Raw genomic sequence first — 13,653 nt, forward strand, 5'->3', positions numbered from 1 at the left:
AAAGAAAAAAAAGTTTTTCACTGGGCAATGGCAAAATATGTATGCCTATAGTCTTTTATCCAAAAAGTTTTTAAAAAATGTAAAACTTCTGTGTGAGATGTTTCTGGGCAGATTAATTAGAATTATTATTTTTTTCAACCCTGTAAATAAAATTAATGAAAATGTTTTTGACTTGATTTATACGATTTGAATATAATTCAGTGGTGGCCAGCAGAATGCATAAGGCTATAGTCTTATGTCCAAAGAGTAAAGGAATCCAAACATTTGAAATGTCAGATTTTTCTATTTAGGTGAATGAGAATTTTTTTTTTTTTTTTTCACAGCCACAATGAAATAAATCAATGAAAACGAGCTTTGTGGAATTTACTACAAAAAATATTTTTCACTTGAAAATGGAAAAATACATAAGCCTATACTCTTATATCCAAAAACTGAAAAAATGCACAACTCTAAAAGTGAGATTTTTTTGGCAGATGAATAAGAAATTGGCTGTATTCAAACCTGACAGGGAAATTAATGAATGGAAAAGTGTTTGAGTTCATTCATGAGGAATTTATTTCACTGGAGAACAGCAAAATACATAAGACAATAGCCTTATGCCCATGAGTGAAAAAATGCAAAAAGAAAAAGTCAGATTTTTCCATGCAGATGAATGAGCAATCAATTTTATTTCACAGCCTTAATGAAATAAATTGATTAAAATGAGTTTTGTGATATTTTGATTTTTTTTTCCATTGGAAATGGCAAAGTACATAAGCCTATACTCTTATATCCAAAAACTTAAAAAAAATGCAAAAATTGTAAATATGTGTTCTGTGCAGATGAATGAAGGGGTCATCTTTATTCAGCCCTGACAACGACATTAATAAATGAAAATTTGTTTTACTTAAATTATACCGAAATATCTATTTCACTGGATGACAGTAAAGTACATAAGACTATAGTCTTATGCCCAAAAAGTGAAAAAAAAAAAAAAAATTCTTAATGAGATTTTTCTTGGTAGATGGATGAGAATTTTTTTTTTTTTTTTTTGTTCAAATAAATAATGCATGTAAATGAGTGAGTTCATTTATAGTGACACATCTAATTCTTTGGTGGACAGCAGAATACATAAGGCTGTAGTCTTATGTCCAAAAGTTTTTATGTTTTTTTTCTTTGTCTACATGGTGACATTAGACAGCTCCTAACATTATGAAAAATGTAAAAACAAATTCTTACATTCAAACACAGATATCTCACATTTGCTGTATTGCTGCAGAGAAGCAAAGCCCTCTGAATACAAACATTGTTGGTTAAACTCACTGAAGTTTTCTCAACTTCCAACTGACTCCTCTAACAGCTCATCCTTTTTTCTTTTTGTTTTTTTGTTTTTTTCCACAGAAAATCCAAGTATGAGGAAAGGAGCACCGAATCAAAGCAGTGAGTAGACATTTCACACTTATGATTACCCTCAAACTGGGCTGAGCATATTAAACATGCATCAGATGGCAAATTTCAAAAAAATGCAACTGTTTAAATACTGTTAGAAGTACCATCTCACGAATCCAGACCTTGCAATGCCAACTGTGGCCATCAGCACCACAGGGTGACTCACAATGTTGGCCAGGATGACAGTGTCTCATCGAGTTCCTTGCACCCCCACCCCACCCCCAACGCCCCTGTGGTTCATTGGGGTCCCTCAAGACCAACTGTTGAGCTGCAGAAAAGCCCAACATGTAGACTGCTTTGTGACGAGACGTGACTGCTGACATCATACTTTTCAGAGTAGAGCACTCCTGAATCAAGAGCAGAGACTGCAGCAATCAGTACTTATATATATATATATATATATATATATATATACATCAAAGCTCCATTCATGTAGTTCTATAGTTCAGGCTACAGATCTGATTCTTCAGGTTCCTGTCTTGTCAGCTTCCATATATTTTATGTGCGTCTCGAGAATTTGGGGGGGGGGGGGGGGGCTTTAAACCCAAAAAACTGTCCTTGTATGCAACGGCAGCGGTGTCCTTGTCACAGTTTGTAGCCTGTTGACGCAGTTAGTGACGTTTGACTCCAAAAGCAGATGGTAGTGGAACATTAAACCCCTGCTTGGGGGGGCGGGTGTCTGTGTTAAGTGCCTCCTTGGGGATGAGGAACCTTTATTTAGTCTCTAGTCTCTGTTTCAGTGCTAATATATCGTGATTAAAAGAGCCTGTCCGATGGTTGCCTATCTGTTGCACTAGCCTGTGGAGGCCAAGTGCAAAAAGTCTTCGGGTAAATTCTCTCCTCTTTAGAGACTCACACATCCGCAATCCAATGACAGCATATATCATGCTTTATTTATGGTATATACGCATTCAATATTCATCACTCGATTCTGCGGGTGACTCAAATGGATATGATGTATGAGCTTGCAGGGCAGGGATGCATGGCTCTTGACGGGCCGCAGTATCTGCATGGTGTTGTGTGGACTCTTTAACCAATCGTCGGCCCTTCAGACCTGCAGCCATGCACCCCTGATGAAGGGGAATTATGCACGAGTTCTTCCCCTCCCTGCAGGTAAATTTGACTGTGCAAATTTCCAGGGTTGATCCTGGTTAGCAGGTGTGCTGTCATAGACAGGATGAGGTCGGTGTAGCCGGCCAGAGTTACTTTGCATGCGGATCTAATCGCTGACAGGAGGAGCTGCTCTCGCTGCAGCGTCCGCCAAACTCTATCCTGAGTGGAGCGAACAGCCCTGTGCTATTCTGCACTAGGAGAGTGAGCGTGGGACCAACACTGATGATTACATCACAAACGTTATGCCCATAAAACCAGCTTTCACTTGGTCCCCCACAGCCCGAGCCCAATTTGGAATATCCAGATGAATTTTAAGGCGCTCGGCAACACTGATCTCCTCCATCAATGTGGGAGAGCGCAGAAAAGCAAGCGCCCTCCTCTTTAGTGGTGTCTGCAGCCTCCTTCCACTCCACAGGGCAACGGCTGAGCCCTTTAGACTTTGCATTGGCAGGGATGCGTTTCATAAGCAGCTGGCGCAGGCAGCCTGCACCTAGAGTGGCCAGAAGAGGGCGCTGACACGTGATGGTGTGCTGACACACACAAGCCAATCCGCCATGCCAGGACGGCCCCACGGCCAATCACGCGCCACGCTGCAGGCTGGCTGGCTGGCTCTAGTTGGCACCCTCTGGATTCTAAACAGCATTCTGTGGTGCAACCTGGGATTGTTTTTACCAGAATGAACCAGTCTGCAGCCCTGATCGCACATAAGACCTGACATTATTCATTCACTCGACTGCTTCCCCTGTCCCATGGCAACTTGTTTGTGTTTTTTTATTTATTTATTCTTTCACGTACTTAAACTGCCTGATTTTCATAGGATAAATTCCATACTTTATGCAAGGTCTTTACACGTGTTTGTGATGAAAGTCACTCTGGATGTTATGTCATTTAATAGGTCCAGGGTCCAGCTAAGGATTCATTCCCACACCCCTCTGGTTTATGGGATTACTGCAATTTGTATGTATGTGTGTAGAACATGACCATGTGCTCAGATACTCTGCACCAGTATTATTATAGATTTTTTATTAAAGAGCGATCCAGACCATTTGCTTCTTCTACTTAAGCATTTCTTCTGTGAGGCCATTTAGCGACCGCTGCTTTGCCTTGCTATTTATGATAATGAGTGTGGCTGATGGTTCTTACACCACACCTATCAGCTGCTCTCATTAAAATAAGCAATTTACTGTGCATGTTAAAAAAATAAAAATAAAAAAATAAAAATTCGGGAACTCTGATACTAGACACAAGTCATGATAACATTAACATAACGTCACGATAACATAATTACATTATTATCCATTCCGTCCTGAAGATGATTTGCTCTCAAGGTGTCCTTTTATAAATACACGAGAATACCGAGAGAATGGCCATGATATCTCCATAAATTCTGCTGCTGGCCCCTGACGTTGGATTTAGATTTATAGTCCCAGCGTAGCTCAGTCTGAGGGCTTTATATAGGACTTTCCCTCTATGGAGGCTGGTGTTATTGCTTTCTGGAGAGACTAGTGGTTGGCGACGGTTTCCCTGTCTCTGATTGGTCCCTGTAAAGCTCCGTTGGAAGAGGGTCGGAGCGCTTGCTAACGCCGTGCCTGTGCCCCTTGTCCATGCAGACGCAGCCTCCTCCAGCGGCATCGCGGGACTGACAGTGGCGGTGGCGGCCATCTTAACAGTGACTCTGGCGGTGACGTGAGCTCTCCACGCCGACGGAGAGCTTTTCAGCCCTTTCTCTGGACTCCGCCCCGCTCAGCCCTTCCTTCGTCTGCCCATCCGTCAATCTGTCCATCTGTCTGCCAGGATGCAACACAAGCCCCCAGAGAGCCCTCCTCAGATTATTATTATTATTATTATTTTTAAATGGAAAAGAAAGAGTGGAAAAACAGACAGAAATCATGAAGAGCAAGATAAGGAAGGCCTCGTTCCGCAACACAAGCCCCCAGAGAGCCCTCCTCAGATTATTATTTTTATTTTATTTTTTGAATGGAAAAGAAAGAAAGGAAAAAAGGACAGAAATCAAGAAGAGCAAGAAAGGGAAGGCCTCGTTCCAGCCTGCCATCCTTCAGGCCGTCCCTCACCTGTCTCTCCTCATCTCGCAGTAAACATCAGTTCTGTTAGAAAAAGAAAAGAGAAACAGCTTGAGCTCGGCTTTGTTTTATCGTTAATCGCGGTGACATTTGTCTTGTACTGTTTCTTCTTTTTTTTTTTGCTTTGTTTTTTGTTATTTTTCCCTTTATTTCTTCGTTTAAGGTATTCCCTTCAGTGCTGTGGGCTGGCCCACAATGTCGACCACTCCCATGCAGTTACGTTGCTGTCCCTACTGTATACTATGCAGACTTTAGTAGACTGAAGGCATACGTGTCACAACACTGTCATGGTTACATACTGTTGTCTTGTTTATATTTTTATTTTTTTTTTTAAAGTGATTCATGATTGGGATTACCAAGAAGATTATACTCAAAACTGTGATAGTGTTATTTTCCAGGTAGATGAGCAGAAATCTCCCTTTTTAAATGTATTTTGTGTACATTTCTGTAAATAATTGAAAAAAAGAACAAAGGTTCAGGGCAGCAAAAGGGGAAGCAAGCTGACTTTTGCCTCATGATGATAAAAGCTACCAACTTTATTTCATGTGATGTTTAAATGAAAATCAACATAGGTCAAAAAATAAACACACAAAACTAGTTTTTTGTCTTTATAATTCACGTGTTTAATACCTCATATCTGTATGATGGACAAAAAGCATCACAGCTACTTGTTTATTGGCTCTGATGCAATGCTAACTGCTCTTTCCATCTGGTCGGGATTTAACTGGGATTGAACTTCCTTTTTTCTCACGTCAACCCAACCCTTCACATGTCAGATAGAAAGTGACCATCGTTCTGTATGCTACAGTCTATCAATAGGGGAAGCATCTCAACCCTATAAAATGCAATATATACAAAGGTAATATGGTAACCATTAGACCCGATCCACCACTTCAGCTGATTAAATCACTATCTGACATCTAGGGTCCTGATAGGGATCTCTCTCAAACCAACTGGCTGTGAAGGGTGTTGATGTTATATTCCTGTTGCATTTAAATTTGGTCTCCCAGGAAACGTGGAATTCAAAGAAAGAATATTAGCTGTTACATCACATCTATGGAACGTCATGATAGTTTTAATTTTTAAAAAAACAGAGCAAAGACAAAGACTTTTTGCTGAATTGTGATATAACTGATTTGAAAATTGACTTAAGCATTTCTTAAAATAAACAACATTCGCGGTAATATCAATAAAAATGTTGAACTCCATTTACGTCAAGTGCCATGCTTGCACAAGTCAGTATTGTTTGTATGCTGTTTCATTTTATATGTGATGTGTAGTTATTGCTTTCATCTACACAATAACATGCTGTACATGAAGCACACAGTCCTGTTGCTTTTTTGTTAGATTTTAATGTGTTATTTTAAATATTGACTTTCTTAGTGGACACTGACATGTCAAGTTATGTAGGTTGCTCTCAGTTTTTAAGAACAGATTTAAGAAAAAACTTATTTTGTTTTATTTAATAGTCTGGTTGCTGTTGGCATTCATAACAACATTTTTTGCTTGGGAGGGGGTGGGGGTGGGTTAAAAAGTGATGGAATATTTTGAGTCAAATGATATAATATTTCATATAAATGTGAAGAGACAGTAAAAGGTACGGTCTCCTTACCCAGGAAATGCCGCAGTCTTCAATTTTCTGAACATCTTCAGTACAGGAGGAAACAAATGCACCTTTCGTATCCAACTCTATGAAGTTCCCTTTGGTATCACTTGGTCTGGTACAGTCTGCATCAGAAACACACTATTCAAATCTGTGACCTATTTTTCTAAAGGACACCATTCAAAATATCTTGAATGGTAACAACCATATTCTGGTTGAAAAAAAGATAATCTGTACCACTCATTATCAAATGAAAAGTTCAGTTGCAAGAATATGATATGATATTATAGCATAGCATATATATCTGCTCATGATATATGATCATTGCTGCTGAATCCATCAACATACGTTTGGACAGCCATTTATTTGAATAAGTAACAAAAGCCATTCTCTGCCAAATCATTTGTAACCTAGCATTTAATAGTAAAGTTTTTATTCAAAGCTGAATTAAACATTTTGTTACTGATGACCCATTTCTAGACAACAAATAGTCATCCTACTGTTCATCCAAATATGTGGTACATAAGTTTAAATAAGCAGACAGAATTGAACCATTGGCATGAGTGTAAAGTCCACTTATCTACCGATAAGATACCTGGTGTGGCTGTGGCTGAAGTTGCCTATGCAAACATCACATGCAAATGCCTATATCCTGGTCAAGAGCTTTCATAATAGCAAGTGTGAGCCGTCTCTGCCCTGTCAGCAAACAACAGCCTGCATGCCCCACAATTACTTGTATAGCACTGCACTGAATCATAGTTCTGTCAGCACTACCTGCAAGCTGGTGAAAAGAGGGAATAAAGTATAGCGTGTAGCGTATATCCCACTAATGAACCATAATAATGTCTTCAGTTTTACATTCTGCGTAGTGCAGGGTAAAAAATAGCAGCAGTCCCAAACCTATGTTTAAACTGAAGTACAATAGGGGACATGTAATGTGTAGGTGAATCTGTAAGCTATTAAAAAACAGCAGAGAAGAACCACGGGAACCACTTTGTTCCGAGCACTTTGACACGGGTGGAATGTGAGCAAAGCTCCGCCTCTCAGCACTAGGGATGCAAATTATTAAGTGATAGTGGGAGTCCTACAGGTGCCTGGGTGAGAGTTATCCCAAGGAAGGAGAAAAGGACACACACGCATACCCACACACGCACATCAATGCACGTCCATGCATTCGGACGACCGGGATCTCTGCAAAAACTTGGCAACTGAGACGAGTTGCGACAGGTGGAATGTAGAACGCGGCAAATCACTGAGATTCACCGTCGCTGCGCAATCCCTCTGGAGCTCCTGGCCTTAAAGAAGAAATGGCTACAGCAGAAGATCTCCTGGGCGCCGGGTTTGACATGCAGCTTATGGGGAAGTTGGTTCTTTCTCTGGTTGTCGTGCTGCTCATTTCCTGGGCTTATAAATTATACGGCTCCAGGAGCCCAGCCCGGCGCCGATGTGCGCTGGGTCAATCTAATGGGAACGTCCGACAGCCGACAGACTCTCAGATACCGGCAGGCACTTGCATGAAATGCAAAGCTGAGCTGCGACAGAAAAAGGAACAGGTACCAGCGAGCGCTGAGAGGGGAAGGACAGAGTGGGCTGAAAACACTCCGAAGGATCCTGAAAATGACTGTCCGGAACACCGTGAATACCCTGCCGAGAATCCCAAAATGGAGATTGGTGAACACCATAAACACCCTCCGAGTACTTCTGAAAAGGAGGCTTTGGAACACGTCAAATCCCGCCCTGAGAATTTTGGTGAAGATACTTTGGAGGAGCATGAATACTGCCCTGAAACTACATCGGCAGACAACCACGCTGAAGCGCTTGCAATTGCACCACATTCAAACTGCGATGCGTCAAAGGAGATAGTTACTCACCGTGGTTTCAGCAGCACGTTATCCCCAGCACTTTCCACTGAACAAGGCCAAACAAGCCCAACAGGACGGCGCTCCCCATGTACGCTGAGGAAACTGGAGCAGAGTGCGGGCGTCCGACGAGAACTCAGACAAGACCTGGGGCACCCCGGCGCCTTCTCCAGCTTCCGGTCCAAGGTGGAGATCAGAGTGGAGGATGCTGACCTTTTACTGGAGAGACCTGGGCACAAACATGTGGAGGTACGTGGGAAAATCTATGATTTTTATGCTGAGTCTACCTCTCAGTCATCAGACTACCAATCTTGCTCAGATGTACTGAGGCCAATAGCAAGGCAGTATGAAGACTGCACATCGAAAGACTTGCAGCCGATTGGTTTGTCTGGAATTCTACCAATCGGAGGAGACCGCTGCACTGGTGGCAGAAGTGCTAAGCTACCGGTTGTCCCAGGATTCCACATTTCACCCCTGAACATGCAGGATGTTGGAATAGGAAATTCAAACACAGTCTGCTCTGCAGCCCATTCATCTGTGGATTTGTGCTCCAGGCCCTTAAGTCTGACTAACAGACGTCCAATCCTCCGCGAGTCTGCAGCAAGGGCCAATGTTTCACAAACACCACTAGAGGGCGTTGGAAGTCCAGAGCTGGAGAGCCTAATGGGTCGACTGGACTTAGGCAACTGCTTGCATGCCCTTACCCTAGCCAGAAAGCACAGACATGCAGGCCTTGAAGAGTCAGCACTGAGGGTCATGTCTGACAACTACTTACAGGTACTACAAGAACCAGGGCTATATGGGAGGCTGAAAGCGGATGACCGGGAGAAGATCCAGAATCGGAGAATGAAGGGAAGGCAGTACTTAATGGTGGCTGACATTGACCCTCAATACAGGATGATGAACAGAACAATGGCAGGGGCAGGATCATGTGACTCCAGGATATCCAGTGGGTTATACTATTATGATGACTACAAAGACACTTGGCACCACATGTGTCCCCTCCCTAAAGAAGTAGTGTCCAGGGGCTGTGCCATGTGCACACTGGACAACTATCTCTTCATTGCTGTGGGGTATGAAGGTGCTAGCTACTATGCTGAGCCATCAAGGAAAGTGTTCTGCTTCAATCCAGCAACAAACATCTGGACGGAGGTTCGCCCCATGAATGAAGCCAGACCCCTCTGCAAACTGGTGGCCCTGCAGGGCCACATCTATGCAATCGGAGGGGAGGGCCTTCGGACCGTGGAGCGGTACAACCCGCGGGCGGACTGCTGGACCTTTGTCGCGCCCCTGCCCAGGGACACCTTCTTGGTGGCCCACCGAGCCACCGCCTGCAACGGGGAGCTCTTTGTGTTGGGGGGTACCCTGAAGTACACACTGCTGCGATACAACCCCCAAACAGATGCCTGGACGCGGAGCCTGACCATCGACAGCAAAGAAGGGACCACGGAGGTGGTGGCGGCGAGAAACTCTCTGTACCGATTTGACGTCTGCCCCTACCAGGGCATCAGCGTTTACCGCTACCACGCTGTGGCTCGCCTGTGGTACGAGTGCTGCTCCAAGCGGCTGCCCCACTGCCCCGCCTTCCAGTGCGCCACGTTGGACGACGTCATCTACTGCGTGAGCCGCGAGTTCACTATGAGGCTGTTGGCGGATGAGGTCTCTCCCAAATTCGATAAGAAAGACCTGAAAGTTCTCTCTGTGGCCAATGGTGTCTTATTCCCTTTTACCCTGGTGTTTCCTGATAAGAAAACTCTTCAGACCAGTGTGTGAGCAAGGTCAGTTCACTTCTTGCTAGAACAAGGTTTTTGAAACACAGAAGACACGTTTCCCAGCAACAGTAATCTAAAGGTTTAATTCATGAAGTCTGTAAGCTTAAATAGAGATACCTGTCCTTTTACTGTCATACAGTGATGATAAAACAATCGTGGGTGTTTTGTTAGTACATCACTTAACGCCATACTGTATACTGCAGCTGTGCATTGCTTTCAATTCACTCAAAAGAAACTTTCAATTTCCTTTCTATTGCTACAATGGAAGAAAAAAACCTGATTATTATGAAAGGCATAATTGTCTACAGTAATTATACTCTTTGATTAGTGTGAAAGGAAAGAGTTTGAATAACCGCGACGTGTGGTTTATAACATTTCAGAATTCCATGACAGAAATGAAACCTATTGTGATTTAAATATAGTAGTTGTTCTCCACACCACTCTGGTCATTAGATATTTTCCTTTGTTACCTTGTTTAGATTTATATCTCTCTCCTCCCAGTGAAGGCAAAAAAATATATATATACATATATTTAGAAAATCATGTATAAATAAATAAATAAATATTAAAAAGCATTAATTTCTTTCGAAGTAAACATTTTCATATTAATTTTGTATCAAAGCTATGTTTAGCCTGAAAGTTGGATGCATACTGATGATTAATTACCCTATTAGCATTTATTAATTTGTTTTTGGTTTCACATGACAGAAAATTACCCTTTGGTGTGCAGTGAATGATATTTTGGACACTTACAGAAGTTTCTGACAACCTGCCACCTTTACAATGTTAGGTATGATGGCACTCAAGGGTTTGTGGTCTTAAAAGCAAGAAAAACACTTCAAGTACCTCCAACAATCTGGGGAAAAGTGTTAATAATCGGCAATAATTACTAAAAGTATAAGTACCTCATATCATTTACATGAAATAATTTGTCTGGCAAGTTTGACCACATATGATTGCATATCACTGAAAACATACCATTCAGTATAGAGGCCATAGTCTCTTCTTGCTGCTCAAAATGCGCCCGCCCACTGCATCCACCTCAACTTCTGTCTTCCCCTCTTGTCTCCACGGAAACCATGACAAAGCAGAGATAAAGAGCAGCCCTTAAACTCACACACCACTTGGGAGCAGCACAATTGCAGGAATACAATTATTTGCTGTGAGAGTACCGATAATTAAACTGTGCGCACAGCCTACGTGCTTCGGAAACAGCTGGATGCATCTCAATTCCGTAGTCCTTGGACCATGAGGGGGTTTAAGCAACAGAGAATAAATGAACTCATGAACTAAGAATGGTGGTACTGATAACAGAGTGCCACCTAGTGGCACTGAGAGAGAGAGAGGGAGAGAGAGAGAGAGAGAGAGAGAGAGACAGAGAGAGACAGAGAGAGAGGAGAGACAGAGAGAGAGAGAGAGAGAGCGAGAGAGAGAGAGCAGATTGATTGGGAGAAACTTGAATGTCTAGATGGGAATATACCATCTAGACATTCAGGTGAAAACCTGGACACATTTGGTTGAAAAGTAAACGTTTTCTAGCGACTAGGACATAGCCAGGATATATCCAGATCAAACCTGAGCTATACTGAAGCTAACCTAGTCCGTTTATGACTAAACACCTAGCTTTACACCTCTCTAGATGTATAGATTTGAGCTTTTTCTCACTGTTTCCTTCTCGATACCCGATCACAATAGCCAAAAATGTTCAAGGACAAATAAATTAAAACAATTTGTATGCTATTTGCTTTTCAATTGGAACATGGCACATAAACTCTCATTTTCTTAAATGTGTGCTCCATCTCAACTTGCTTAAAAAAGAAAGAAAAAAGAACAAAGGGTCAACATAAAAATGAAAAATCAAGCATTTAAACACTGAAATGTATTTCTAAGAAGATGATACATGCAGCATGCACTGACCATGCAATTTTTCAAATATGTGCTTAATATGTAAAAATTATTTGAAGAACCCGAGAAAATCATAACTAGTGTATATATTACCAATGGCCTCTAGGTGGCAGTGGAAATCACTGAAACATCAGAAAGCTTAAGAGGTCGGCGCACTGGCACACATTGCAGTATCAGTCTGACACCTGGTAAACCAGGAATGAATAAGACTATTCATTCAAGATCTTGAAGACTATCTTCCCTGCGATTACATGTATTCAAAACTTACATTGAGGGTATAGTTCTTTTTTTTTTTTGCTAAACTTAAACAATTACACTAAACATATTTAAGATGAGACCCTCAGCCTCAACATTAAAACAACTCACAGATGAGTTAACAGGTTATTGGTTTTGGGTGTGATGAGTCCATTAAATTTTGATAAATGATAAACAATCTCTTCACCAGATACTTATCCAATACGCTTCCCCAGAAGAAAGAAGATGATTTTGCTGCTTTGTGTAACGTTCCTAACTACAATGCAATGTAGTACCTGTAATGCCAAAATAAGTGAAGCATAATTACTCTATTGAATGATAAGCACACTCCTACGGCAGCGAGTTAATTTTCATCTTTCCCCATCCACATCTTACCATTTACTAGGAAACCGGGAACACTATAACACAGTCATTGTTAGACCCTGTTTTTAAACCCATCTCACTCACATTTAGAGGCAGGGTCACAGCCAGAGTTCACGCTACAGAACCAAAAAGTATTATATATTATTTTACCTTTCATTTCTTTTTAACAGGGTTACTGACATATGTCAGCAGAGCAGCTTCGGCAAAAAGCCTGCCATTTTCCCCCTGTGTGGGGCCTCGATTGGGATTGGATAACAGGCCACCCTCATCTGAATGAAGCAGGCAGAGATGAAGGCTGGGACAGCAGACAAACAAGGAGAGGGACAAGATGGACAGACAGACAAATACTTACTCATACGTGACCAGCATGAGTGACAATAAACTACACAATACCCTAAATTTAATTTTATAATAAACTACATAATAACTACATAACACCCTAACTCCCTTTTATAATAGACAACATAATACCCTAAATTACTTTCATAATGAACTACAGAATACCCTAATTTACTTTTCTGTGTGTGCGCGTACACACACACACAAACACACACACACAGATTCTTGGCAATGTTAGTCAACAGTATTTAACCAGTGAGGTTCTGGAAAGGGGAAGTAAATGGGGCAGACAGATCGTAATCACACAGTCATTTCCAAATGCACTTTTAATGACCATGCTTTTGTCAGAAAGTCTATGAAAAGGGCAGCGTATCGCTGGCACTACAAAGACATTTGGGCCAGCATGCACTTTTTTTTTTAACATTACACACTCACATTGAACCCGAACAACCAGCCTGCTGTGTGACTGTCCAGCTTTCACAGAGAGAACCTGAGACGATAATGCCATAATTATGACCGATGACTGAAAAACTGCTGAATTGCTGGGTCTTTCCTTTGAAAGCTGCGCAGGTCATAAGGTCAGGGGTATCTCATAAAAAGCTACATAGAGACAGGGAGAGAAAGAAATCAGGTGAGAACTCATTCATCAAAGCTATTTCATTGCTCTAGTTTGCTTTTGTTTTGTAAATGTTTGACACATCAATACACTGATTGATTGATTGCATTGTGCTCTATGAATATTTCCTGGGCTGCAGGTGAAAAAAAAATCTATGCTTAAAAAGTCAAACGGAAAAAGTAAGCAACAAGTTGTCAATCCTCAATAATCTCATCAACTAACCATAGGAATTTAGAAAATGTTTCTTCAACACATTTGGTATGGAAATTCGAAAAAAAAAAAAAATCAGATGAGGTTGCAATTGACAACTATATAGTAA

General features: G+C 41.6%; 2 protein-coding genes and 1 long non-coding RNA gene across 4 annotated transcripts in view; 2 read left to right on the top strand and 1 right to left on the bottom strand.

Moving 5' to 3' along the window:
* LOC118207238 (immunoglobulin superfamily member 21-like) overlaps positions 1-5,830 on the top strand; it is a 176,686-nt gene extending 170,856 nt beyond the window's left edge. For both annotated transcript variants that reach the window (XM_035380607.1, XM_035380608.1), the window contains exons 9-10: positions 1,381-1,419; positions 4,152-5,830. In XM_035380607.1, coding sequence (XP_035236498.1) covers positions 1,381-1,419; positions 4,152-4,231 — 119 coding nt within the window. In that variant the 3' untranslated portion in view covers positions 4,232-5,830. The remainder of the gene's footprint in view (positions 1-1,380; positions 1,420-4,151) is intronic.
* Positions 5,831-6,240: 410 nt separating this feature from the next.
* LOC118207240 lies at positions 6,241-10,962 on the bottom strand. Its single transcript, XR_004761343.1, has 3 exons — positions 10,835-10,962; positions 8,097-8,313; positions 6,241-6,350 (listed from the first exon to the last, which is right to left on the bottom strand). It is a non-coding gene; the product is annotated as an uncharacterized LOC118207240 (long non-coding RNA).
* On the top strand, positions 7,269-12,677 carry LOC118207237 (kelch domain-containing protein 7A-like). Its single transcript, XM_035380606.1, has 2 exons — positions 7,269-9,862; positions 12,550-12,677. The coding sequence occupies exon 1, from the start codon at positions 7,533-7,535 to the stop codon at positions 9,855-9,857; it is 2,325 nt and encodes a 774-aa protein (XP_035236497.1). The 5' UTR covers positions 7,269-7,532; the 3' UTR covers positions 9,858-9,862; positions 12,550-12,677.
* The last annotated feature ends 976 nt before the right edge of the window (positions 12,678-13,653 follow it).

Source organism: Anguilla anguilla, chromosome 11, assembly GCF_013347855.1.
Source record: "Anguilla anguilla isolate fAngAng1 chromosome 11, fAngAng1.pri, whole genome shotgun sequence".
Lineage (NCBI taxonomy): Eukaryota > Metazoa > Chordata > Actinopteri > Anguilliformes > Anguillidae > Anguilla > Anguilla anguilla.